This window comes from Drosophila navojoa, chromosome 3 (assembly GCF_054131105.1).
Source record: "Drosophila navojoa isolate 15081-1374.11 chromosome 3, UAZ_NAV_1.0, whole genome shotgun sequence".
NCBI lineage: Eukaryota > Metazoa > Arthropoda > Insecta > Diptera > Drosophilidae > Drosophila > Drosophila navojoa.
In genome coordinates, this window is record NC_142891.1 from 13,060,065 (window position 1) to 13,087,805 (window position 27,741).

The 27,741-nt window shown below is 34.7% G+C and overlaps 1 protein-coding gene and 1 long non-coding RNA gene across 2 annotated transcripts in view; one reads left to right on the forward strand and one right to left on the reverse strand.

The window, feature by feature from the left end:
- Window positions 1–4,576, forward strand: part of LOC149091749 (uncharacterized) — a 36,803-nt gene extending 32,227 nt beyond the window's left edge. The window contains exon 3 of the long non-coding RNA XR_016196394.1: window positions 4,448–4,576. This is a non-coding gene — a long non-coding RNA (uncharacterized LOC149091749). The remainder of the gene's footprint in view (window positions 1–4,447) is intronic.
- DIP-theta (Dpr-interacting protein theta) overlaps window positions 1–27,332 on the reverse strand; it is a 48,088-nt gene extending 20,756 nt beyond the window's left edge. Inside the window, exons 1-5 of the mRNA XM_089257278.1 lie at window positions 26,815–27,332; window positions 12,526–12,600; window positions 3,622–3,719; window positions 2,202–2,347; window positions 971–1,032 (exon numbers count right to left, since the gene is read on the reverse strand). Of these exons, the coding sequence (XP_089113404.1) occupies window positions 971–1,032; window positions 2,202–2,347; window positions 3,622–3,719; window positions 12,526–12,600; window positions 26,815–27,058 (625 nt within the window). The 5' untranslated portion in view covers window positions 27,059–27,332. The remainder of the gene's footprint in view (window positions 1–970; window positions 1,033–2,201; window positions 2,348–3,621; window positions 3,720–12,525; window positions 12,601–26,814) is intronic.
- Between the last annotated feature and the right edge of the window lie 409 nt (window positions 27,333–27,741).

Here is a 27,741-nt window from a genome sequence, read left to right on the forward strand (position 1 = left end):
CGTAGTAAAATGCCGCGGTTTTCGGGCGGCAAATGAGTGGGGCGAGGCCCGGCACGAAACGGCAAGCAAAGCAAGCCAGAGAGACCCGACCAGAGACCTAACCATGCCTTGGGGGCGGCATATTCATTTAAAATCTGTCTGGGATCCGACGCTGAGCTTGTCTCCTCTGAGGTTTTTGTACGCCAGCTGAATAATTAACGTGGGCACATGGACAGGCATGGACACAGGCACGGACACGGGCATAGAAACGGACATGGAAATGAACATATACATATATATGTATTAATATAAAGAGAGAGAGAGAGAGAGAGAGAGAGAGAGATCGAGGCAGCACGTAGCATGTAAATTGTTTCATTACCTTTCACTTTGGCCTGGGCCAGGTGCCTTCCGACTGTTCATTGTCTCAATCGGGCGCACAGGAGTGGGAGAGAGAGACAGCTAACTAATGTGCTGGCTAAGTGAAAAGTAAGGCCGCTTAAAAAAAAAAAAAACGCCCTTATGCTCGGCTTAAAGCGCCGGCTAACTCAATTAGCCAATAGTTTGCAAAGCGTTCGCCCCTTTGAAGCGCAGCAATTAGACTCAATCGTGAGGTTGTTGAAAGTTGTGCACAACTTTGCCGACTCTCGATTGGAACACCTAAACGACTCCACTCGCCACTTGGCTGAGCAATTAGCGCAATTTGTGGAGAAAAAACAAAATAACTAAAAGAGAGAAAAACTATCACAAGTCGTGGGCGTCAATTCGATCGACTGAACGCCCAGACAAATAACAATTCAATTCTGCCCCACACTCGCCCCAAAAAGTTAATGTACGTGTAATTTTGCTGGATGAGTGAGGGCTCCTGTTGTTGGTGTTGTTTTTTTTTTTTTTGTTTTTTTTTTTTCTAATAAAAGTAGAGTACGAACTGGTCGTCCAGCAACTCAACTAGCTGCTGTAAATTATACGCCTCTAAGGCACTTTGTTTACTCACCGACAACATCCAAATAGCCGACTTGACTCTTCATCGGATCCGTGTTTATTTGGCACATATACCTGCGGGTTGTAAAGGATTTTTCATGTGAGTCAACTTCGCTGTTTCCATGTCTCGGCTTGTAAAAACTCGAAGCTCGAAGCGAGCTCCGATAAGAAGGCATGCGTGAAAGCATTTTATGGCAAAATGCGAACATAAATATGAAATAAACATGATCGTAAAACGCTGTGTAAATAAAAACTACGAACTGCATAGCGCAAATGGCAGCAGTTTAATATATGGGAAAAAATTAAAAAAAAAAGAAAATGTAAATAAAAACAATAAAAAGCATAGAAATTCATGTTAGATCAAGTTAAGGCGTATCTAAAAAATAATGAGCATATCACTAAAAGAATGTGTTTATTTTCATAAAATATTCAAGGAAAATAAAAGAGGACCAAAAACTGCTTGCTACAAAGTCTTAAATATAATTTAAAAAAAGGAGGAAAATATGCAAAAAAAAAAATGTTATGTTTTTGTCTTAATTGTTACATTTTTAAAAATATATATATGTGTGTATACATATATTAAAACACAATAATAAAATTAATATTACATAATTATATATAAAACACAAATTTATATGTAGAAATATTAAAATAAAAACAAAAAAAAAATAAGTTTTTTGCATTAAATATTCTACTATAGCTAATAATTAAATAAAAAAAATTCTTAGTACCTAATAAAACAAGTTAAGCAATAATAATAATATTTTAAATTTATCGTTTGTTTTTTCTGGTATAATAATTATAAATTTTATTAATATTGTGCAAATCCAAAAGCTTTCAGATATTTTAAGTAGAGTACTTTAAAATACAAAAATATATTATAATACATGCTAATTTATCTAAGCTATATACTATTCTTCATCCAGGAAAGTTTTTTCACAGTACAATATACAAAGAATTAAATTTTTAAATAGATATTTTTAAGACTTTCAATTTTTAAATTCTAATTTAAACAAATTTTTACCAGTGCTAATATAAATAAAAAAAATACATAAATATATCTTATACATAAATAAAAAATTGGGCTCATAAAATCAATTTCATATCCGTGCAGTTTAAATGGTTATGTGCTCGTTTTTATCTATAATTTATAACTATCATATAAGGATGTGAAATATATATATGTATATATATGATATTTAAAGTATATAGAGTTTTATAGTCGTGTAAAGTTAGTTTAGTACCATCCTTTGTCGGACTCCTTGACATCACGTATACGCAGTATCCAAGCACGTTTCTCGGCGTGAGTAATGCTCATGCGATGATTTTTGGTTATGACGTGATTTTGTATCGTTAAAATCGTCTGGGTATCGACACGTAGCCACGCAATCTGCACAAAGGGAAATAAATACACATACAAAATTATGAAACTAAAACGCTCGACTTGCTCTAGGTGCAAAGTTAATGCCCCGCTAGCGTGGCCCAAGCTCATTTATTAGCCCAAAGACACCAAAAATGTCGCCGAAAGGCGGCCAACGCTTTGGCTAATGAGTGAGTGGGGCTCTGATGTAATAAGTGTTTTAGCTTTAAGTTGTGCTATGTTAAATTTAAAATAAAAAACGGAAATGGAAAAGGAAAATGAACTAAGTCAAGCTTTGAGTATTCCTTATTGCATAGCTTAGATATCAATACTATACAGTCTGGAGCACTTAAAGCTGGGCATGGACAACCGAACAACATTGAGAACTTAGGAGCTCTCAGTTAAATGTATTCCGGTCTAAGGTAGACCTTGTAGAGCGCTCAAATTATAAGGTAGAGATATTGTTGTCTTTTTGCATATAGCGCTCTGTTATGAAAGACATCAATTCACTAGCTTTCAATTTGTACGCTTAAATGCAGCAGCAAACAGCGGACAACGGAGAATGGACAATGGACAACGGACAACGGACGATGGACTAGGAACAATGGCAAACAACATTATTTCGAATTACCAACATAATAAGCATCACAATCACCATTGGAGGATGGGCGACTGGCCAAAGATATCATCATCATCGGGCGGCAGGCCAACCCGTAAGATTATCAATTTGTTGCGTGTGCCTTGGCCAGGTCCATTTGCTTGCTACCTTCGTGGGAATGGGCCTAAGAGCTGACTAACAGAAATTTGTGGCCAGCCGTTTGCTATTTTCGTTTTTCGGCAATTCATTGAGCAACATTTTGTTCGCCTCTGCTGTTTTTCTGGTGGCCTCTGTCGGGGTCGGTCACGAAATCAAAGTGACGCCCAAGGGTCTTGAAACGTGCTCCGTTAGCCGGGGAGTGAAAAGTAACTGGAACTGAACGGAAAACCCTTACGAAAAAGGGTCAACGCAAATGGCGCACGCATTATGCGTTTAACGAGACGACACGCACACACACTGAAAAGGAGACAGAGAGAGAGCGAGCGAGAGAGAAAGGGAGAGAGAGAGTGTGGAGAAAACACACGCAAAGTGAAACTATGCCACGTTTTATTTGATGAAGTGTAAACTGTTTGAAATGACAGCGCCGCCGGCAAATTTCCATTAGGAGCAACACCTAGCCGAGCACCGGGCCCATCTAATTGTTAACGGATTGCCGAAACTATCATGGGACACGCCCACTAAACGCCCATTTGAGGAGTCGACTTACCTTATACGTTTGCAAATTGTCAACGACACACTGAAGCACAGCCTCACGGCCAACCGGCACGGTGACGTTCTGCAAGAGTTCTCCAAACTTGGGCAAATCTGCAAATGGAAATGGGAAATGAAAGGAATCGGGTTAACGTTGGCAATTCGAGTGCGCACTGAATCGGTCTAATCTAAAACAAGGTACATATCAGAGTGTTTCCCGTATTCGAGCATTGAAACCTCTGTATATACCTTTCATTAGATTTAACCGAAAGTCCATAAATATTTAAATATCCATTTTCAATTGTGATGAAATCTTTGAGTTCAACTTATCTTAGAATAGGGGAGCTTAACTTAATCTAAACACTCAAGCTAAGAGCCTCGATTCTTCGATAATGCGACTGACAGCAGCTAATTCAATTGTGAGAGTGATTCGGTAATTATGAATTAAATAATTTACAATTAATATAAAAAAAGTAAAAAAAAAAAAAACAAAATAAAAAACAAAAATGTGTTATAATAAGTTAATAATTAGAAAAGAACTGGAATATTATTTTATTTTTGAAAATCTTTGTTTATAAACAAATGTTTACAGAAATAGAGGGAGTACTGAGAGATAGAGAGGGTCAGTGAAGGATACACAACTATCTAATAAATATAGAATAAATAATGAATATAGAAAATAAATGATAAGCATATTTTGAAAAACTCACACTTGGTTTACAAGAAGATCTGTACAGAGTTAAGTCTATGTCTTTGTCGGGTATTATCGACTAATACTAGTTTACTTGCTTAAAAAATAAAATAAAACAAATAACGCAATTTTATTTAATATATATTTTCAGGTGGAACCTCAATGTCGGATAACCACGGGGCTGAAAGGGCACATTTTCCGTCGATTATACGCAATATAATTAATATATGTATATGTATATAAGTATATGCAATTAGCTAATAATACATTAAGCGCATCCAAATAATTGTAATATTTCGTAAATATATTCAAAAATTGTTATATATAAAATTAAAATTATATGCAATAAAATAGAAATGAAATAAACTAACAAAACACATTTATTTATTTCACGAGGTTTTACTATACAGGAAATTTTTGTTTCAATATTCAAATATCAACGGTCAAAAATAAGCGCTTTATTTACACAATTTTGTGGCATATCTTAGGGGGGCGACAAGTTTAGCCGATAAAGGAAAAATGCCAATTTTTGACTAATAATGCAGCAGAATTACCAGGCGAACAGAAATGAGTAGCAGGGTGAAAAATGTTAATTAACAGCACATTAACAGGATCCTGTTAAGTTAACATAATTATGTTACAGGACTGTTAAGTTAACATGGTTATGTTAGTTTAACATAATTCTGTTAGTTCGCTGTTAAGTTAACATTACGCTAACAGTGTACTGTTAACTAAAATTTTTTGCCCTACTGGTGATTTCTGTTCGCCTGGTACTTATGTATTATTTACGTTAAAAATTGAGTTTCAATGGCGCTACGTGATTTTTTCTTAGTAATGTGAATATACAGAGCTCTGTTAAGCAACCATATCAACTCAAATGCTTAAATTTTTCGGTTATGAATCATGGAGTTTCAAACCTTATATATCAAAAATAACCCAGGGAACCCAGCTGAAAATGACATCAAACATGATTTGGCCATTTCAATGCGCATTTCGCAATGCTTTAGGCCTATTAGGTTCATCAGGACTATATCAGCGGTATTGGAAGACCAAAGATATATATGAGTCAACTAGGAACCATCGCTAGAAACGGAGCATGACACAGCTGAAAGAAAAATCATACATAATCATTTCATCATTTTGCTGCCCATATTGCTCGAACATGAGCATTTTGGTTCATCAGGACTATATCTATGGCATGGCTGAAGCCAAGGATACGTTGGTCAACTGAAAACCTAATTTTGCTGAAACACATAAAATACGCCATAAAACTATTTAGCTTAGTGCTTAACGTTATCAATATATATAAAATATACGACTGCTATGTTTACTATTTGAACATTATTCTAGACTAATAAGTGAATTTTATTGAATTAATAAATGAAAATAATACCTATAATAATGACATAATGTCTAGATAAATTGAAATAAATAAATAATATGTAAACATGTATGGCTATTCTAGTATAGTACTTATAAATATAATAAAGAAGAAAAGTATAAGGTGTGTTATCCTACGTTTTTTTTAGTGAGAGCATAGCATGATAAAGCCGATGTGCAGAGAGAACGTAAGAAGCTTGTATTAAAAATCTCTCTCAGCTCTAAGTCCATTTAGCCAACTGACGATCATCTACAGATTAGGGTACTCCGATAAATAATCAATCACCCTAATATCTATATAATTCCGCTTTCCAAAAAGATCAGAGTCTGCACGCAGCCAGAGAAAAAATAAATGGTCCCTCATGTAATATAGCTGTACTAAATGTTAAATCTTATCAAAAAATATTAATTGGAAAACACATACATATATTTATATATATTCCCAAGCAAATATACAATATTTTCCACTGTACTTATTGAATTACTTATTTCCGAGAATATTTACATTTACAAGTATATATGTTATATAAAAAATTCAGCCTGACAAGCTAAAATAAAATAAAATAATAATAATAATAAACAAAAGATACAATAACATTTTATGGATAACAAGTGATAAGGCCAATATATATTTCCTTTTGTGCTCTTCCTAGAAAACATATTCGTTTCTCAGTCTACTTTCAGCTTTTGCGCAGTCAATCAATGCTTCAGTGCACGAATGCCCAGCGAAGCGCTCAAATGCGCGGGTTGACTTTAAAGGCGCGCCCGCAAGTATGCAACAGATTTGTGGTTTTGAGTGACAGCCTTTAAACGTGTGCCCACACACACACACACACACACAGAACCTACTCAATTGTCGGCTGTTTTTTGTGTGTGTTTTCGTGTCGTTGACATGCCAAGAGGACCTCAACAAAGTTGGCGTTACGTATACGCCCCCGTGAATGTTATGAAAACAAAAACGACAAACAGAAAATAAAAAAAAAATAAAAAAACAAAGGAAGCGCAAAGGAGCCGTCGGCTGGGGAATGTTTTCTTATATGCGGGGCACGCGTCAGTTAAAGCAAATCAACACATAACAATCTTGTACTCAAAATGCGTAAACAATGTGATAAGCAAAGAGAGAGCCACATCACAGTCGCTGGAGATGAGACGAAAAGAGACGAGACGAAACGAGACGAGTCGAGGCAGTGTGAGAATTCTTTTTTTTTTTTTTTTTTGTGTATTGATGTGGCTGTAAATCTCACTTGCAAGGGTTAAACTGCGCTAAAGTATGAAAGTCTGCCCGGCACTGAGAACAACAACAGCAACACCAGCAGCAACAGCAACAGCAACAGCAACTTTGTGTGTTGTTAAGTTGTTTGTCTGTTTGTATATGTGCTTTGCGTCTTGTCATGTTGCGGATTGCCGACTAATCTCTGTCTAAATATCACGTTCAGCATCATTAAGTATACACTCATTTTTGATTCAGGTATTTTCATTATTAAATAGAGGTACAGAAAGGAAGATATTGGAGATATTTTGTACAAAAACTATAATGTTGATAGGAAAAAAATGTTAAAAGAAATAAGATTCAATTGCATTGAAACTAACTATTAAATTAAAGCAAAAAATATATATAAATGTTACATTAAAAAGGGAGCCAACTTCCTTATATTATAACTTACATACATCCACTGTTAATCGCATAAGCCTTAATAGGGCTCTGCCAACTTATTTTTATTATTAGCCAAGAATGTTAAGCACCTCACGAGATTGCTGCTATATGGGAGGCCTAATCAGTAGGGCTTCCGTTTAGATTGTCAACAATTTAAATATGTTGATTTATACACACAATTGAATAGACACATCTGCTTATATTTGTATATATTCAAATTTTTAAATTTCAATATAATTTGAGTTACAAAACAATGAAAAAATTTGCATATATAATTTTAAGTAGAATAAGTCAAGCAAGTATGAAATATGAAATATATAAATATGTAGATAATAATAAAAATAAAATTAAATAAAATATTACATACCTATATGCATTAGAACTATTTTTTTTTTAATATAATTATAATTGAAATTATAAAAAATATATATACCTATGCTAATAAAAAATATTTATATCTAGAAAAAAAATAAAATTAATAAAAAAAATCGATTTCTTAAAAAGTCTAAAAAAAAATTTCATACATATATAATAAACATAAATTCCACTTTTAAATATGTCTATACAAAGGCGGCAAGCTCAATTAGCCCAGAGCTATGAAATTAATTGTCTAACATTTCAACATACAAGTCTATTAAATACCACTGTTAATATGCTGTTAACGCAAGAGATCATTTACAGCTCTTCAGCGTAGAGTGAAGTGTCACAATTTTAACATATTACAAATATGTTAAGCAACACTGTGCGAAAAAAAAGCATTGCGTAACTTTCTAATGCACTAATGCGGCAAAGCCTTTCAACTTCACCCCAATCTCCATCAAAATTCAGCCTCGAAATATAAAAAGCTGATAAAAAAGCAGCAACATTGAAAGTAGGCGAAAAGTTTGTGAACCCATTGTGTTAACAAAGGAGCAAGAGCATTCAAGCTTCGGTTATTCTGTTTGCTAATCGTTGCGCTCAAGTATGCTCCACTAGATAATAATAATGGGGCACAGCAAGTGCCACGAATGGCTGCGCTCCACACCGTGACTGTTAATAAGGCTTGAATATCCAGCTACTGTCGCGTCAATAAAAATTTGCCACAGACTGTCCTGCGTGTATGTGTGTGTCTGTCCCAACTGGCTTATTATATCACTGTCTCGCTTGCACTTATACTCTGTATATCGCTCTCCTTCTCTTTCGTTTTGGGCTTTCTGTTGTTGCCTTTTGCCAACTCATTTGATTTGGCTTCGCTTATATTGATATGTGCCAGCCGGTTCGCCTCAGTCCCTGCCTCTGGCTGCTCCTCTCACTCCATCCTTCTCCCTCTTCATCTTCGTCACTCCCTGCCGTTGCGTGTATTTTTATGGCATACTTTTCGACGCGTTCGTGTGTAAATATGTGCAAATTCGCCAAATTCGTTACATATTTTGCTGTGGCACATCATTCCGGGCAGCTTTGGGTGTGATTGTTTAGTGGATTTATGGGCACATGAAATTAGGATTTAATGTGCATATGTCTTGTGCGTTGAGTGGATTTATTGCACATCCTCATGCACACAGTCGCCCCTTCTCCGCCCACTGCTCGCCCCTCTTGCTGTCCCTCTGTGCTTAGCATAATGCTTATGATATATGCGAGTAAAGCAAATCGTTTTTAAGCTAACCCAAGGGTGTGCCTATTTGTTGTGGTTCTTTGTGTTCATCCTATGAGTAAACTCCGATTATGTGTGTAGATGTGTGTGTGTATGTGTGTGAGTGTGTTTTTGTGAAGTGGCTTAACTGCTAAGTCTTTCGAAGTAAATAGCAAAGCATTTGGGTTATTCTTTTCTCATTCTTTTTTTTTTGGCATATTGGTAATTGTAATCTTGTCTGCTATGTCGATAATAACGTGTTGGGATTAAGCTGGATTGAGGTAATACTCCCTAAAAATATTCGGGTTTTAAATATGTGATTAAAATTATATGTATACAAATTGTTTTCGATGGGATGATCAATGTATATAAAATATATAATTATTGATTAGCATAGGAATGAATGAAAAATAAACCAATAGAATGTACATCCTTCTCAATTATTTTTATTTCAGAAGAGAATTGTTAAATAAATTAATTAAAAAATATATATTTTTCGAATGTGGAATAATATTAATTGAAATATATTGAATTATAAATGGTATGTATATGTATAAATAATATAATATGAAATATGTATAAATTTGGTATATTAAATAAATAGACAGGTAATAGGCAGGTAAGTAACTCATATTCAAAAAATATTTAATTATTATTCATGTTCAATTTTGTATTTAGTTAATTAATAAACATTTAGGTAGCAGTGGAGGCATTTGAGGAATTCAGATAAATATATCTTAATATTTAATCTCGAACATGCAAATTTCAGTAAATAATTTAATTCAATACAATTCCATTAAATTCATTTAATTTATCATTGCAAAAGACTTACTTATTCAACAAATTACTTCAATATTTCAACATGAATATTAATATTTCACAATGTTTCATTATAATGCGTTGTCTTAAAATCTCATGCGAATGAAATGTTTCATATGAAATATATGTATTCGCATTCTTAATACCATTGATTTAATTGAATTAATTGATTTATGGGACAGCTTCGAGAAGCCAATTCCGCTTTTAATATGTAAATAATTTATTATTACAATTTTGATAAATACTAAATGACCTTTAATTTAAGTCAATTAAGTGTATATATAATAAATAGCTATTGACTTAGTTCTAATCCATATTAAATGCCATTAAGCTCACATATGTTTGCATATTAAAGTTGAATTCAGTCTGCATCTGATTTGTAAATAAATTCATGGCAATAAACATGTTCAATAAGAATTGGTTAAATGGACTTCATAAATTATATAAAATAAAAAATTAAAAATAAATAAAATAAAATAAATAAATCACATATAGACATATACATAAATATATATTAATAGGTATATGTGTGTATGCATTAAAATAAAAATAAAATTAAAATTAAATTAAAGAAATAAAAAATTATTTATTATTATGTCATAATAAAATAAAAATAAAATTAAAATAAAATTAAAATAAACATAAAATGAAAATAAATAAATAAATAATTCGTTGTTGATATATTTATACAGATGAAGGATATTTAAAAAAAATCTGGACATATCTTTATATTTATATAAAGACATTATTCATAAACTGGTTTAAAGAAATAATAAATAATAATAATTCCATACCTATTACCATAATGATAATAAAAATAATTTTAATATAAACAAATTTGTGCTGATACCTCTGTCTTCGTTATAAATATACCAACTTTTGTTAATGTATAAGAAGTATATTTAATATATATTATTATATATAAGTATATTTAATATATATTATTCAAATCGGCTGGCCTGTTCGTATTCATTTGGCTACTTGCGTCACATCAACTCTTATTATTATTATTTTGTTTTTTTTTTTTTGCTTTTTTGTTTTTCCTTTTTTTTCGTTTGTTATAAATTACAATTATGCAACCACTTTGGCTTATCGCTGAGTGGATTTTAGGCCGCATTCTCAAGGCATTTATAAGCCAACTAGGCGCATTTCCGCTCGCACACTCGCTTTCAACTTTAAGCTCACTTTATTAAGTCAACTCAACGCGACGCGACTTGACTCGACTCGATTCAGCTCGGCGCGGAATTTCAACTTAATAAGCACAGCAACAACAACAACAACAACAGGAACAGGCGGCAAATGGCGCTATTTAAATGCTAAACAACTCTATTAAGTTGCACGACACACACATACACACACACGCATACACACACGCAACACACACACATACACACAAATACATTTACCAGCCAAGGACAGATTTAGCTTCAGTATTTTTTTTTGTCGCTCGAAGTTTAGCGCTTGAACTGGAACTGTGGCTCGGGCTGGGGCTGGTGTGGGGTGGGGGTGTTTAGGCAGAAATGGAACCTCAGCACGTTTCAAATACAATTTACAATAAATAAAATTTAAAAGCGAGAAAAAATGCTGCGACAACAGCAGCAGCAGCAACGGCAGCAGCGGCAACGCAGCGCAGCAACTGAAGACAGACACCGAATCGCGTCGGACTTAATGCCGCCTAACGGTGAATGGAAAGTGAAGGCCAGAAATGGGAAGTGGGCACGTGATGCTTGGCACAAGAAACACGAAACACGCGACAAAAGGATGGGCTGCAGTACACCGAATAGTGTATGCTCTAACGAGGAAACTGAAAGAGATTCAGAGAAAAATAATTGAAAATAATTAATGTAAAATAAAAATTAAAAACAAAATTCTGTGACCTTTAAACATGTTATAATAATTATTGATGATATATGAAGAAAATTAAATTAAAAATGTTGTTTAGGATAAAAAAAAAGTCTCGTTTAATTCCGTATGAAAAAAACTATATTTAATTAAGAGATGTACATACATAGGTAATTCTGTAAGATTAAAAAAAAAAAAAAAAACACATGTTTGTTTAAGAGATATACATAGGTAATTCCTTATAATAATAAAAATATATATATATACTTGTTTAGGATATGTAGGTGTGCATCAGAGAGTACTTAGCAGAGAGCCAAGAATCGGGAAATGGCAGTTATGTTATTAGCATAGTTATGTTATTAGCATAGTTATGTTATAAGTATAGTTATGTTAATAGCATAACACATTTAGAAAAGACCATAAAATGTTTAGTATAGTTTCAATAATTTCTGTGTAAAAAAAAATAGATAAAAAATAAAGGAAAAAATCTGTTGCTCCTGCTATTTTAAATTTTTGGTACCCGACGCTATTAAATATTTATAAATAATATAATATTATAATAAATATATTTAAAAATGTTCATTTAAATTACCTAAATATATTTATTTATATTATATATTCATATCCATATATTTAACGAATAAAATAAATATTAAAAAATAAAACCCTTCATTTACTTATTTTTTTATTTTCACTTTGTTACATTATTATTATTATTCTGTTTTTCTTCTTTTTTTCTTGGAAAATTCGTGAAAATGTTACTCTAACTTAAGCAAATACTCGAATAAATTTCCTGCCAGCCTTTACATATAGGGAAATTGAAATAACTGCAATTGAATTGGCACTCTGGGCATGAAGGGAGTGGATGGGGTGGGGGGAGTGGAGGTTGCCAAGAGGAATGTGGATTGCGGGAATGTTATCTTACCTTTCTCGGGTATCACGTTGACGACGGTGTCCTCGCGTATATCTTCCAGCAGCTCCTCATGATTTTGCATTTCCGCTTTAAGATGTGAAAGAAAGAGAGAGAGAGAGATAGAGATAGTGTGAGTGAGTAAGTGAGTGAGTGTTAAAGAGTTACATTACATTTTACAGATATTACGTAGTTAATTTGAGTTCGCGTTGCTCTGGCGGAAATTCAATTTGTGGTTTAAGCATTGAGCACTTGCCATCAATATGCGCGGATAAACAGGTTGCACGGCAACCGCCAAAAAGAACCACACAAACATACAGCTACCCACATAGTTAGCTAGTGGGCGTGGCTGGCTGGCTGGCGGGCTTCGTACATACATATTTCCAATTCCTTCTTTACGAGCAGCTCGCTGTAATTTTCAGCAACCGCAAAATGAAGTTCTGCACCAAATGCACAATTTGACTTTTGTGCAGCAGCTGCCAGTCCCACAGGGGAGCCTCCCAGCCCCACCCGCTCAGGGTGCGCCACCAGCTAACGGATAACAGGCAACGATGCCTCATCAAATATTTAGTAAATGCTGCCAGGTGTGCAAATGGATTTACGCTCACGCACCGCCAGTTGAATTTGGATTTGCGTTAACCGATTAGCGTTTTTATTAGCCAATATTATTAGAATGCCGTTACACTAACAGAGCTAATTGCTTACATAAGGTAAGGGACATTTATCGATATTATATGTATATAAAATATCGATTAATTGATAATTGCCAAGCGGATATCACGGTTGACAGCAAGATGAGTGTGTGCGACTGGCAGACACCCTGTACGGGCACATCTCAGCACATTAATGCATATGCGACTAGCAGATACCCTGTAAGTAACTGCCTAAGCTTTTTCTTTACATGATTAATGATTTGTAACTTATTTGTTAATGCTGAAGAGCAATGGATTTTTGAATGCTTGACTAGCAGGTACCCATTAGCATTCCCTCCTCAAACAATTATTATGCAATTATTTTAATAACTAGTTCATAAATATGTGAAAAAATAAGAAAATTCAAAGCGAAAATGGTACGATTAGAGTATATCCTGAATGTAACGCTTCGAGAAGTCAAAACGAAACTAAAGGTCAAATAACGACGAGAGTGTACCCTGTAAATGGGCTCTCATCGATTCTGCTGTATTTAATGAGTTATATCTTCATCTTTGACTGAATTCCCCGCCACTAAATCCTGGCCAGCTCCTGCCGAGTCTAACACTACCTCTACATAATCTCTCCGGTCTGAGCTCAGCATTGTCTGAGATGTCTATTCAGCATCTGAATTGGCCTTAGCGCTGGCTCTACGGTGGATCTATATTTATTTGATGAGCTGCTGCCCCATTTCACGGTCACGTCGACTCTGCTCGGCTGCTAAATCACGTCATGCCAAGCAGAGCGCAGAATGTGAGCTAAGAAAGAAAGAAAGAAAGAAAATGTGAAACTTTTTGAGGCAAAGTTGCTGCAAGCAGCAGCAAGTCGCTCTGTGAGGTGGCACGTACAATTCACTTGCAACATTTTTGGCACACATATATATGTATATGTGTGTGTGTGTGTGTGTGTGTGGCCGTTGCAACTATGCAATACAAAATATTACAAGCCGGCTGGAGCTGAGGCAGCGACTCGACAGCAAAGTTGTTGCCTAGCGAATTGTTGCTCTTGTTGTTGTTGCTGCTGTTGCCTTTGATGTTTGGCAGCCTGAATCTGAAAACCCCATCCTTCGCCTCTGCTCCAGCCCTGAAATCGAATTTATTGCATAGTTCTGTGCGTTGCGGCAAGAGCCACAAAACTGTATTTGCCTTTTGTCAGCCAGCTGTGACACTTGCACAAAGTCATTTCACCAGCTACGCTGCACCCAAAAACAACAACAACAACAACAACAACAATTCGCAGTTAGCATGTGTTTGGCGTTTATTAAAACGCCAAGAGTGCCAAATTGTTGAGCATGAAAACTAATTGAAAATTTGCTTCATTTCACTGGGTTTTCCCTCATTCATTCATTGCGCATTTCTTATTTCGCATTATTTTTGTCCTTGCCTTCCTTTTCATCATATTTTTTTCTTATGACATTTTCTTTTTTTGGGCAAATTCCAATTCATTTGCTCTATTGACAGTGTGTCTGCACGCATCGTTTAGAGTCCAAGGTCTTGGCGCTTATAAATAACTAACTTTTTTTTACTCTTATTTATTTTCTTCTTCTATTCCTTTTTTTTTATTTGCTGGCTGTCATCGTGCCGAAAAACTAGGCGAAATATATGCCAAGGTGGCCCAAGTAAATGCCGCTAAAAATCAATAGCAATCGCTTTCGATAGACGAGGCATGTGGCACCCACAGAGCGAGACGGACGAAGAGTGATAGAGGGGGTGAGAGAGAAAGAGAGAGAGAGTGTGTTTGGCATGTAAATGTAGCAAAGTAAACTTTTGCTATTTTGCTAGTTTCTGTGCCTTTCAAAAGTCGAATTACATTAAATTTATACAACTAAAAAACGGAGCACAAGTAAATGTTTTGCTTAGACTATAAAGTAATATATTAAAGCGCATTAAAAAAATATATATGCAGGTATTCAAAGTTTACCACCTACTAAAAATTTAAGCAGCTCCAACAATTTGAAAGAAATTGAGGCAACTGGATCTATGTAGAATACATTCACGTGTTTTTTAAATATATATATATATATATATATATATATATATATATATATATATATATATATATATATATATATATTTTTTTTTTTTTTTTTTTTTTAATATTCCTGACTATCAAATATTTTTTTGTTATTATTGATGCCATAACTTATATATTTAAGCACAATATAAATTTTTTAATAAAGTAGATGGATAGTAGATAGAAAGAGTATAGGCTGGAACTAAGTTAATAAAGTAAAATATATACAAATTTGTCACTTTTAGAAAATAAAATAATTTAAAAAAATAGATAAGTAGGAATAAATAAATAAATAAAAAGTTCACGCTATAATTGTAACAGATATTCAAATTTAAAATATTTTATAACTTGATATATAAAATTTAAAAATCTGTATATTGTCTTCCATTTCATTAATTATTATATTTTAGTTTATTTATTTTTTGAATATGAGTTGAAATAAACTGGGATAAATTCAGAAGCTGAAGCTGAATGTGAAGTCTTTACAGTCTCACTCCTATATATATGTTTTTGTTTTACTTTTTTTTAAGCAAATTGTCTTTCTAAATTAAAAATTTAGCACTTTATCGAAAATCTCTCTCAAGTCCGCATAGAAGCGTAAAACAAAATCAAGTTAGCGGCAAAGTTTTTTACTCCATCTTTTACGCAACGAGTATAAAAAATATTAAAAGTCTTTTATTTATATGGATTCAAATAATATTTTAACGTTATCACAAAAAATCTTTATTTGCAGTGCACTTTTTTACACTTGTTGTGAGTTTTCCCATCTCTGCTTCACATTCATATTCTCAGCTTATACGCCCGTCAAGATGTATTTGCACCCCAGGCGATTGCCGCCACAAACATCAAACATTTTATTTTTTGACTGCACGAAGTTGAAAAAAAAAAGAGCCAATAAAAGCAGCATAAAAGAGAGCAGTAAGAAAATCAACTGGATAATACAAAACTATATCTTCTATATGCACGACATATGCACATAAAGATATAAATGAAACTATACATACGAATATATTTATGCAACTAACTGTAACTATTGGCACGTATAACATACGCACCGAAAAGTGATTACAGCGTAACAGGTCCGATCACAGCGAAAGCTCGTGAGCAACAGACTGTGTGTATGCTAATAACACGACAGAAGACAAAAACTCTCCTAGCTTGCAGTTGCTGAGCGAGTGTAATAACAGCAGGCAGAGCGAGTGTAACCACCACATATACTCCATCTCGCTTGCTCTTGCTTGAAGTGCCTGGCCAAACTGCAGAGCATCTGCTTATAAGAGCATGACACTGTTATACTTTTACACTCGCGCTTATTTGATCTCATTTTTGTGCTCATGAATTTGCGGCAATTGCCATTTACACTCTTGCGCTCTATTTGCAGTTGCTCTCTTATTGATGTTGAGAGTGCGAGTAAGAGAGTAAGTGGCTTATCGGCATTTAGGCTTGCCCGAGTTCACTCTTCATCGCATGTTTTATATTTATGTATGTAGATGTTTGAGTGACTGATGCTGGCATATTGAAATATTTACGAGAAAGTCAAAAAGCTCATTGACGCTCTGACTATGAAAGTCTTTTATACAGAAGACATGTGTATGAGTGTGCTGGAAAGATCAATAAAGCTGAAGAAGACTAACTGAGTCACTGTTAAAATTGTGAGAGCAAATAAAAGAGTAATGTAAATTAGCATTAAACCACATGACAAAGCTCAGCTCTCTCTCTCTCTCTATCTGTGTTGTTTGATCGAATCGACCAATTACATATATAAAGAGAGCTACAAGGCAATACAAAGAAATTAAATTAAAAATAGAAGAGAATGACGCTTATACACTCATGCATTGCTCCATCTGAGTACTTGTTACATAAGCACCTGAAAGATTTTATGAAAAGGAGACACGAATTGTTACTCAATTCAAGCAAGAAAATTGTGTTTCATAAATAATTAAAAGCAAATGCTTTTAGGTTACAAGTTCAATAGCACTCGACCTCACGTCGGTGTGTTCGAGGAGCTGCTGCTGCTCCTTCCGCGCCGCTGCTCATCTGTCATTTGCCTATCATTAAGCCCACAAGAGCTTATGAACATATTTCAAATTGAGCTATTTCTGTTTACCACTTGATTGCACTCACCTTTCGGGGACAGGCTCACTGGGCCGAAACCTCAAAACTTCATTAGCCAAAAAGCACGCGCCGAAAATTCTGGCAACAACAACAAAGCGCGAACAGAAAATAACAAAAAGAAGAAAAAAATCAAAATCAAAATAAAAAAAGCATCTTTGAAACGTTGGGCGCCATAAATTGCACGGCGGCAAAAATAAATGTAAAGTAAATGGCGCTAATTCAAAGTAGATTTATTTATTATGCCATTTTTCCTGCGGCAATGCGCCAAGAAATATGCTTTAAATTCCCATTCACAGCCCATTGAATGTACCAAAAACTTTAAGAGAGAGCGAGAGAGAGAGAGAAAGAGAGAGAGAGAGTGAGAGAGCTGAAACACAAATGAATATATACGACACTGGGCAGAAATTATGCAACAAAAACAATAAAGAATTCCGGGAAAAAACTGTGAAGCTGTGAATTTCCCTCTGCTATCTGCTTCTACTTCTACTTTCGCTCTGCTTCTTCACTTCTTTTTTCTTCTTTCTTTTGCTAAGTACACGAGCATATTAATTTACGCACATCCTGTGGCGCCAGCTTTGAGAAGCGACGCACCTGCTGCGACAGACATCCGCAGATCTCACTCACTCCCACTCCCCCACTCTCTCTGGCTCTGGCTCTGGCTCTGGCTTAGGGCTGCTCTAGTCTGGACTGTTGATTTTGGCCATAATGCTAACGCATTTAAGCCAATTTTCGTGTCAAGTCTCAATGATTTATTAGCCAGACAAACGGATGGAGAGACAGTGAGACAGTGAGACAGAGAATCGCTGCTGCTTAGCGCGCCGGATACAGAGGCGAGCCTTAACGGTGTCAACAATTGCCTAAAAGTTGCTCAAATTTGTCGACAATTTGTAAATGCCTTGCCTTGAGTTTTGTTGTTGTTTTGCTTTGTTTGTTTACTTGGCTAATGATAGCGATTGGCCCGCCCTTCGACAGCTGCTTAAAACGAGCCTGAATTATGCCCGCTTTGCCATTTTACATTCCGCAGTGAAAGTTTTGTCTGGTTTGAAAAGGCGGATGTTAACTTTTTTTGGCCATCGAACAACCTGAGAAGCGCAGAGGAAGGCACTGAGTATCTTGGAAATTGATAATAAATAAATTGGCAATAAAAATGTAAGCTTGAGCATCGTAATAAGGGATAGCAAATAGAAAAATAAAAGAAAAAGAAGTAGAACAATACATTGAATATTTGAGAATTGCATAGAGAGGCATTTTTATTATGTTTATGAGAAAATGAAGAAGAAGAAGAATTCGTTAGAGTATCTAACCTTATTAGACATGATGAATATAAAGTTTAATGGTTGAGAATCGTATAGAGAGGGAGTAGAGTAGGCCTAAGGTTGACACTCATATACATACGTAACGTAAGTAGTAATAAATATTCATATTACCTTTGTTAATAAAAAAAAATTATATAGAAATATATATATCGTCTATAAATAATTTAAATTCCTTTTAAATTTGCAGCTAAAACAAAACTTTTATATTTTTAAATTAATGTAAGCCCTACTGTCTTCTGCCTCTACTCAGACAAATATTCATTCCCAAAAATCGTTAAACACATGACGAAAAATTGCATAGAGAGCAGCAGCTTAATTATTATATTATTCTTTTTAATCAGATAAAAAACACTTCTGGGAATTTCCTGCTTCAACTCACTCCAAATGGCATTTGAAATGTATTTTATGCATTATCCTGTTCACACGCCTCGCCCATGCGTGGCTAATATTATTTCCGTTGTTTTATTCTTTCTCTTGTTTTCGCTTTCAATGGTTTCCTTTCTCTTATTTATAGATTTATAGAAGCTGGAGGTTTCGTAATTAATTGAAACAAAATGTCTTTCATACTAAATCAATTTTCAAAGTCTTTAAAATGAACAGCGAAAAAATAAATAAACAGGAGCAAAGGACACATTTCTTGGAGACGTTGACTAAATTCTCGACACTCGTTAATAAAATATAAAGCACAAATAAATGAAAGAAATAAAAGAGGTACCTTTCTTTTTAAAAGGTAATGGCTCTTCTTTTGGTTCAAGCAAATAATTTATTTATAAATGCTTAAAGCGACTTTACCCTCAACATTTTTCATTAAAATAAAAATAACGACTGATAAAATATGGCCAGTTTTTCTTAAGCAATGTAGGACGGAAGGGTCAGAAGGACTGCGAAAATATACTAAATATAAATAATAAAGTTGTAAAAATGTGTCAAGACCCTGTTCAGTAGGTCTATAGGCAGGTGACTTAGGAATTTTCTACTAGTTTCAGAGCAGCGGCTAACAGACTCAATAGCTGCCAATAAATTTCGTTCGCTCACACTCTGAGAAAAAACTCAAAGAGCGAACGATTGCGTCGGCTCTTCAACGAGCTCACTCGCGATCGAACAGAAACCGTTTGGTTGAGTGAAATGAAGCAAGAAGTCTCTTATGTTTGCCATCGTTAGCGTACGTAAATTGAGTGAATACATGCGTCTGTTAATGTGAAGAATGTTTGCATTGACTGTTTGAGCAACACTTGCATGTATTTGTGAGAGCGTCAATCGCATCTCTCCCTAAACGATATTCGTTATAAGATCGTCAGCAGAATAGCTCATCTCAAAGCACTCAGCAGAAAATAAGAGCAAAAGAAACGATAGCTCTTTCTCAGAGTGAGTGTAATGATTGTCTTTTAACAGTGAAACGGTGCGTAAAAAATAAGACGGTTAACAGTCATGTTAAGGCGACAGCGCAGTCTTTAAGTCTGTTAAGACACTTGCAGCTTTATCCAACATTGAACGATTTTAACACACTAAAAGCTGCTGATTAAATTCCATTCTTTTGGCAAAGACGAGACCAACATCCAGTAGGCTTTCTGTTAATATTCACTGTAAGTATTAACATAGCATAGCTTTAGTCTTTATCGGCTTCTACTTAAAATTGTTCTCTTGATTTACCTCCTCTGCTAAAGCTATTATCCCTTTATTATCGATGGCACTATAAATAATCTTTTATTAGAATAGTGAAAAAGTAATACTAGTCTTAATTATATTGGTTTGTCTTGTGCCGGATCATGTAATATTGATTATAGATTGTAGAGCTAAAAATTATTAGTTATAATTTATGCAAACCTTTCTGGAATATGTTTCACAATAAAAGGCTAACTACTCTAAGTTATCGATTACTTAATCTGTCGATTCAATATACCTGTGATAATATAATAATGGATTTTACTCTAAAATTGACTTCTTTCATTTCCATCAACTCTAGCAAATATTTTTTTTTTTTTTTTTTTTATTTGATCTGTGGAGAATTTTGGTTTCTTTGTCAGTTTAAGCACTGGTTGCACACCTCAGCGTGCATTTGGGCCAACTTTGCGCATGCAACTTGGTCAGCAAACTTGGCAGATGATTATCAAACTTTGAGTTGCGTACGTGAGCAGAGATTGTGCGAGGGCGAATGAAAGAGAGAGAGAGAGTAGGGCGAAATCTCAACTTTGTTGCGTGCACGAAAAGAATCCCAAAGCTCCGCTCAAGCAAATGGCCAAAGCCGAGTTTCCAAATTAACCGAGTCAAATTTAATGCCGAAATTCGAATTCAGTGCAACTGCAGCTGTTGCCAATGCACTGTGTCATGTGTCAAGTGTCAAGGGGTCAAGGGGTCAATCAGGCGGCACTCGAATAACTTTATCATATCGCATTCAGCTGAAAGTCAAAGTGCGGCCCATAAAACTTTTGCTAATTGAGTTGTGCGTGTGTGTGTGTGTGTGTGTTTCGCATTTATTTTTCGGTTATTTACCAATGCCTGGGTTTTCATTACAAAAACAAAAATTTACACCACCCACTGCCAGCTGCCAGCTGCCATTTGCCAGCTGCCCAGGGCATAGGTCAAATGCAAAGTGCTAGGTCTCAAGCTAAATTAAATTTTTCCCTCTCTATCTCTCTCATAGTATCTCTCTCTCTATCTCTTTCTCTCCCTCTTTCTCTCTATCTACTTCTGTCGCTGTAATGGAGAACTACAAAGGCGACTTCAAACAAGGCACAAACAAACGAAGCTAACGTAAAATGATGCTGAAAAACAAACATTCGCCAAGAGGCAAGAGCCAAAAAGCGCAACAAGATGCGAAAGAGCAACACGGAAAATAGCCGACGCCAGAAATGCCCTATAGTGCAAGCAAATGCCGAACAATCGCAAAATAAAAGGCAGAGACTTGAATAAGAACTTTACGCTAGATTATTTTCTATTTCATGAGAAGAGAAATGAAAATATACATAAATATATCATAGAAATGCAAACTGAATACAGTTGGAGAGCAGATTAAATTCCCCAAACTGCATACGCTTAAAAAACGCAGTCGAATTATCGATTATTATCGATACTAAATAAGTTATAAGCTTGTAGTTTCTATGGTATACACGCATATGCATGTACAAATTTAAGTTCCTAGCCTACGACATCTCTGTTTTTATACGGATAAACATGCGGACAGATGGACAAGGTTTAATGAACTCAGATAGTCTACCTGTTTAAGAATATATCGATGCTTATGGAGTTTGCCACGCCTTATTCAGCTTACATTTTACATAAATTTTTCATACTTCAAAATGGATTCTCGATGCCCATCGATCCTCTATGTTTATCGTTGCTCGATGACAATTCATGTAGAGCACAAAAACATCGATGATGTAATGCAAATGCAGTCGAGTCTCGTTAATCGAAAATTGCGACAATCGAAATCGAAAATTGCTCTCGATAATTTGAATTTTTGTGTAAATCGAAAAGGAAAATAGATTCTCTTGCCATTGCGAATTATCAGCTGTCGACTGTATATCATCTATATCTATCATTTATATCATGTATATCATTTTATCACATTTTCTAGGGTATACAAAAATACCCGCACTTTCAGCTCTCTCTGTCGGCTGCATATATACCCTGGAGGCACTACCAGTGTATACCCTTTACAAATGCCACGACACAAGTATGCAAAATGAAATACAAATTACAGCAACTAGAGCAACTGTTGTGACAACAACAACAACAACAATAACAACAACAACAACACGAGCACGCACACTCCACACAATAAAGCAACAAAACGCCTCAAAGGCCAACAACAGCCGTGATTGTAGCTGGCTTCTGCCTCACTCGACGCTCTCTTGCCGGGCTTCTCTTTTCTTTTTTTATTTGTTTTTTTTTGGTGCTGTTCTCTTTTGGTTTTTTACGTTGCTCATCCGCCCCGTTGGCCAGGCGACGCGCTAAACAATGCAAAGCGCAAAAAGTGTTGCATACTTTTAGCAGCAACGCAAAAGCGTGTGAAAGATGCACAAAACAACAACAACAACAACACACACACACACACACACGAATTTCAATGGAAGGCTGTGAATGTCAAGAGTTTCGTCGTCCTTTTTTTCGGGCATCCAATTTTTTGCAAACTGTTGAAAAATTGTCAAACAATTGCCAACGCCAAAGGACGGGGGCCGGGTCGCTGTTTAACTGTGCAGGGAATTGGGCGTGGCTGGCGCGAAAACATCACGCAATGCACATCGCGAAAACAGTTAAGCGCAATCAGAGACGGGAGCTGCAGAAATCTCATCTGACAGAGCCAAACGTGCCAGCGAAGACGGACAAAATTGATAAAGCGCTAAAGTTTAGACTACGTGATTAAAATCCTATTAAGAGATGAGCAAAGCAAAACTATCTGCGACTATCTCTGACACACACACACACACACACACTCATGCATGCACGTCTATAGACAGCGGCATAAAGTTTTTGATAGCTAAATGCCAAAAGTTTCACAGTTTGTACATAAATTTCTATTGAATTTATTTCAATATTTATTTATTCCCAGCGCAACTTTTAATTGCAATAACTGGATCTATTGGCTTTTCGCATTTGAAGTGCATTCTGAATTTAAAGTCAAAAGTTTAATTAAAATAGAGTTTGTTCTTTTTTTTTTTTTAATTGTTTTTCTCTTTTCTTCTTTATTTCAGACATGAAGAAAGTCTTGGGATAATATTTAGTGAGAAGTATATTCAAAATGGATTGGTTTTGCTTGTATTAATCCTTACTTTACTTCAAATTGGACAAATTTAAAAGAAAATCTACAATTAAAGCCGTTATATATCAGTCGAATATAATATAAGCTTTTTACGATTGTAAAATTTCATCAAATAAATAGTTTAATAAAATCTATAATTCAATGCTGCCAAAATATGAAATTATATATTTTTATAATAAAATATTTTTGTGATAATATCTGTATTTTTCCTATACTCTTCTAAAAAAAATTATAGTTCTATTAAATAGTAATATAAGAAAATTATAGACGTATTTTGTAATATTAAAAAATAGTTTTTTTTTTTAATTGTCAAAGTGTTTCTACACTCTTTTTAAAATTAAATAATGATATTACAAAATATTCTGTTTAAAATTAAATAGTGATATTACAAAATAATTTTTTTTTTTAATTTTTTATTTTAATGAGAAAGAGAGAGATGTAGTAAGAAAAAGTAAATAACATTGAGAGAGACAGAGAAAAACGAGTAGAAGGGAGAGGGCTGGTTTATTTAATTTAATTTTTTGCTTTTGATTTACTTTTCTCCGTCTTTGTCTTTACGATTCTCCTTCTCATTCTACTCTCTCTGTAATTATTTTTCTGCCTCTCACTTCTTTTTTCCTTTTTTCCTTTTTTCTCCCCCGCTCTTAGCTCTCTCAATTTCTTTCATCGAGCTTATTTTGTTGAAAAAGAACATTAAAAGGTTATTTCAGGAGTTCCAAAAAATATTTTTCAAATTAAATTAAATAAAATGCCCAATTTTATTAATAGAAAATAATGAAACTTAATGAATCATTTAAACCAATTTAAACCAACAATAATAATAATGTCATAATACAACAAAACACTTTATATGTCCTGCAGAGAAATTGTCTAATCAAAATGAAATAACCCTTGTCATAGCCTCATAAATTTGTCATAAACTGGTTGAGGATGTATAAAAAAAATAATATAAAAAAAGAAAGCCCTCTAAGCACACATGAGTGTGTTTAATCATAAAGAGCTTGCTTTAAATTCAGTGCAATGCACAATGAAAAACTTGCACAACATTGTCAAGTTATAAGCCCAAAGAGAGGGAGAGGGAGAGGGAGAGAGAAGAAAGGAAAGCGCTCGACGACCCAAAGCGCCATCAATCAGAGTGTCAATCACTTTTTGTGTCCAGCCCGAAGCCAACGGCCTAAGCAGATGTGCTTTCATATTTAACAAAACACACACACACACACGCACACATACATGTCTATGTGTGAGAGAGGGCGAAACATTGTTGAACAATGTCAACTGTTGTCCACTTGTTGAGCGCCCACAGCAGAGCTATAGCAGCCCACAAGTCAGGCACAAAGAAAACTTAAGTGGCCACAAAACACGGCACTGAACTGTATGCGTGTGTGTGTGTGTGTGTGTGTGTGCGCGCTTAGACATTTGGGCAGAGACAGACCACAGTTTATGTCAGGCAGCCGCAATTCGAATGCGAATGCGAATGCGATTGCGATTGCGAGTGCGAATGTGATGGAGAATACGCATACGCCGTGTGGTTTGGCCGCTGTGGGTCACTTTAATTATTCTGCGAACGGCTTAGGTCTTAGGGCCAACTTAAACGGCCACTAAAGCCAGCCGACCGAAAAGCACGTCCTCGCCCGCAACCGGCGCCGGCGTGTGCAATGAGCCAAACTGGCGTTTGAGGGCGGCGGCGTCGGCCGTTCCCCCGCTACGTCGCCAGCTCCGGCCTGTCACTCACATAATTCCGCTCAAGTGACACGGAGTGGCTACGGCCGGGCGACACTCAAAAGTTTGTTGGCACTTGGCAGCCGCACGCCAAGTTGACCTTGTGCTAAGCAAAAGCGAACGCAAATAGAGCGTGCTAACAGCCCCGGCTAGCCCCTTTGGGGGTTTACCCCGCCGCACTCTCTCACTCCTTCCCGCCCCCTCTGGGTCTCGCTGTCAGCTGCAAAAATCGAACAAAGTGACGTGGCTGGAATTCATCTCGACTACCAAAAGAGACTTTCCCTCTTTTAGACACTTTAATTTGCCAAAGGACCTGCACGAGCAGCTCTCATTACTGTGCTCGAGCTTAAAACTTCGATTCGCAGCTTGGGCCAAGTCGGACAGGTGCTAAGACACACAATCCACAAAGCTGTTGAAATTCTTTACTTATTTTTATAGATTTTCTATTTATTTATATATATATTATTTTTATAGATTTTCTACTTATATTATATATATAAAAAAGAAGATTTACTGCAATAAAAAAATATTAAAAAAAAAAAAAATAGATATAAAAAAATTATTTGAAAACAAAAACAAAAGTTTGTGTTTAATGTATAAAAATTATTGTGCAAAATAAAATATAATATATTTATTAAACAAAATAATTTTATAAAATATCTTTTGAATATTACAATAAAGCTACACATTAATTTAAATGCAAAAAAAAAAAAGAAAAATAAATAAATAAATAAATAATTTTAGAAAATATATATATTTTTATAATTATTTATAAAATTATTTTATTTTTCCAAGAATTCTGCTGAAATATTATTAAATTAATTCTATTAAAAACTTATTAACTTAATAATAATATAATAATTAATAATAATAATTAAATAAAATAGAGAAAACTAAAAAGATTGTGCTGCAAATTTGAATATTATTTTGTTATTTTTCTCTAATTAATAAAATTAATGAAAATTAAAAATGCTAATTTATGGTAAATTTTATATTTATTTAGATACTTGTATTTCTTTATATATAAATGAAAAACACTCAATATGCATTTCGATAAATAATCAAAACTTAAAATAAATAGTTTGCATTATACATTTTTAAATAATTTGTAGTTTTACATTTTTAATTATTTATAAATCTACTTATTAATTTATTTATTTATTATTTTATATATATTTATGCAATCTGGAAACCAATAATAACTAATATGATAAATTGTAATATCATTAAAAATAAATATTATTAATAATTCACGAAGATTGCAGCTTAAATGTTCTTATATTTGGTTCACTTTATTGTTTATTTTGTAAATATAAATATTTATATTAAACACATTACAAAAAAGGCAAATAATTTAAGTAAATCTTTTTTTATACTTCTCTGATTCATTTAATTATTTAACTTTAAGCATTTATATTAACTATGCACATTAAACAGGGCAAACAGTTCAAGTAAATATTTGCACAATCTATTATCCATCTATTATTACATTTGGCAGATTCATTTAATTATTTGCTACTAAATGCTTATATTAAGCTCATTGAGCAGGGCAAACAATTTAAGTAAATATTTTCATTATTGATACAGATTGTGGTATCAATAATATTTGCGCATCATTTCAATCGAAATTGCATTCATATTGAGTTTCTCTCTTGAATATGTATCAGTGTATTATCCGTCTGTTTGCACTTACCCAGATGATGGGCTATGTGATCCCGCTCCTCGGATTCGCCGATAATGAAATCGGAATGCTGCTGCTGCTGCTGATGGTGCAACAGATCCAAATGATGCTGATGCATCTCGCTGTCCGCATCGTGGGCGTCCTGTGCGGCGGCCAGAGACCGCGAGAGGGTCAACCAGCTGGCCGAGACGGCGGCAGCGGCAACAATTAGCCATGAGCATATTTCCGGCATTTTATGTTTCCGTTGCTGTTTCATTGCTGCTGCTGCTGCTGTTGCATCCGCTGTCAGCGGAAATATTTTAATTTTAATTTTTATTTGTTTATGCGTTCGCTTTTTTATTTCTTTCTTTCTGCTCTGTTCTCTCACTCGCTCCTTGACTGTTTAATATTTGTCCGATTATTATTTTTTATACTTTTGCTGGAATGCTGTTTGGTTTGCTTTTGTCAATGTTTACGCGCGTTCGCGCTAGTTGCAGTTGCCTTAGTAGTTTCTTCTTTCTACGGAGAAGGGGGCGGGGCGGGGCGGCGTAGCAGCGCCACGCATACTCTTTAGCTGTGTGTGTGTGTGTGTGCGAAAATGTGCTCTTTATCTTTGTTTCAATGGCAATTCATTGCGTCTGTTAAATATTTACGCGCAACAATTTGTTCAGCCCTTGGCTGAGTGGCAAAATGCATTTCCCATTGCAGCGCTGGCTGCACTCGTCTCCCCATGGACCACGACGATATCCTCAACTGTAAATAGCAAAAAGAAAAAAAAAATAAATAAATAAATGCATGTTAAAATTATTATATCAAAATGCACGGCATGTTTTAATAAACATCTTTTTTTAATGCGCGCATTTATTACAACTTTTATTACACATATATATTTCAACGTTTTTTCTTTTTTTCTTTTTTCATCATGGCATTATTAAATATTTCATTATTTATTCATTTGCA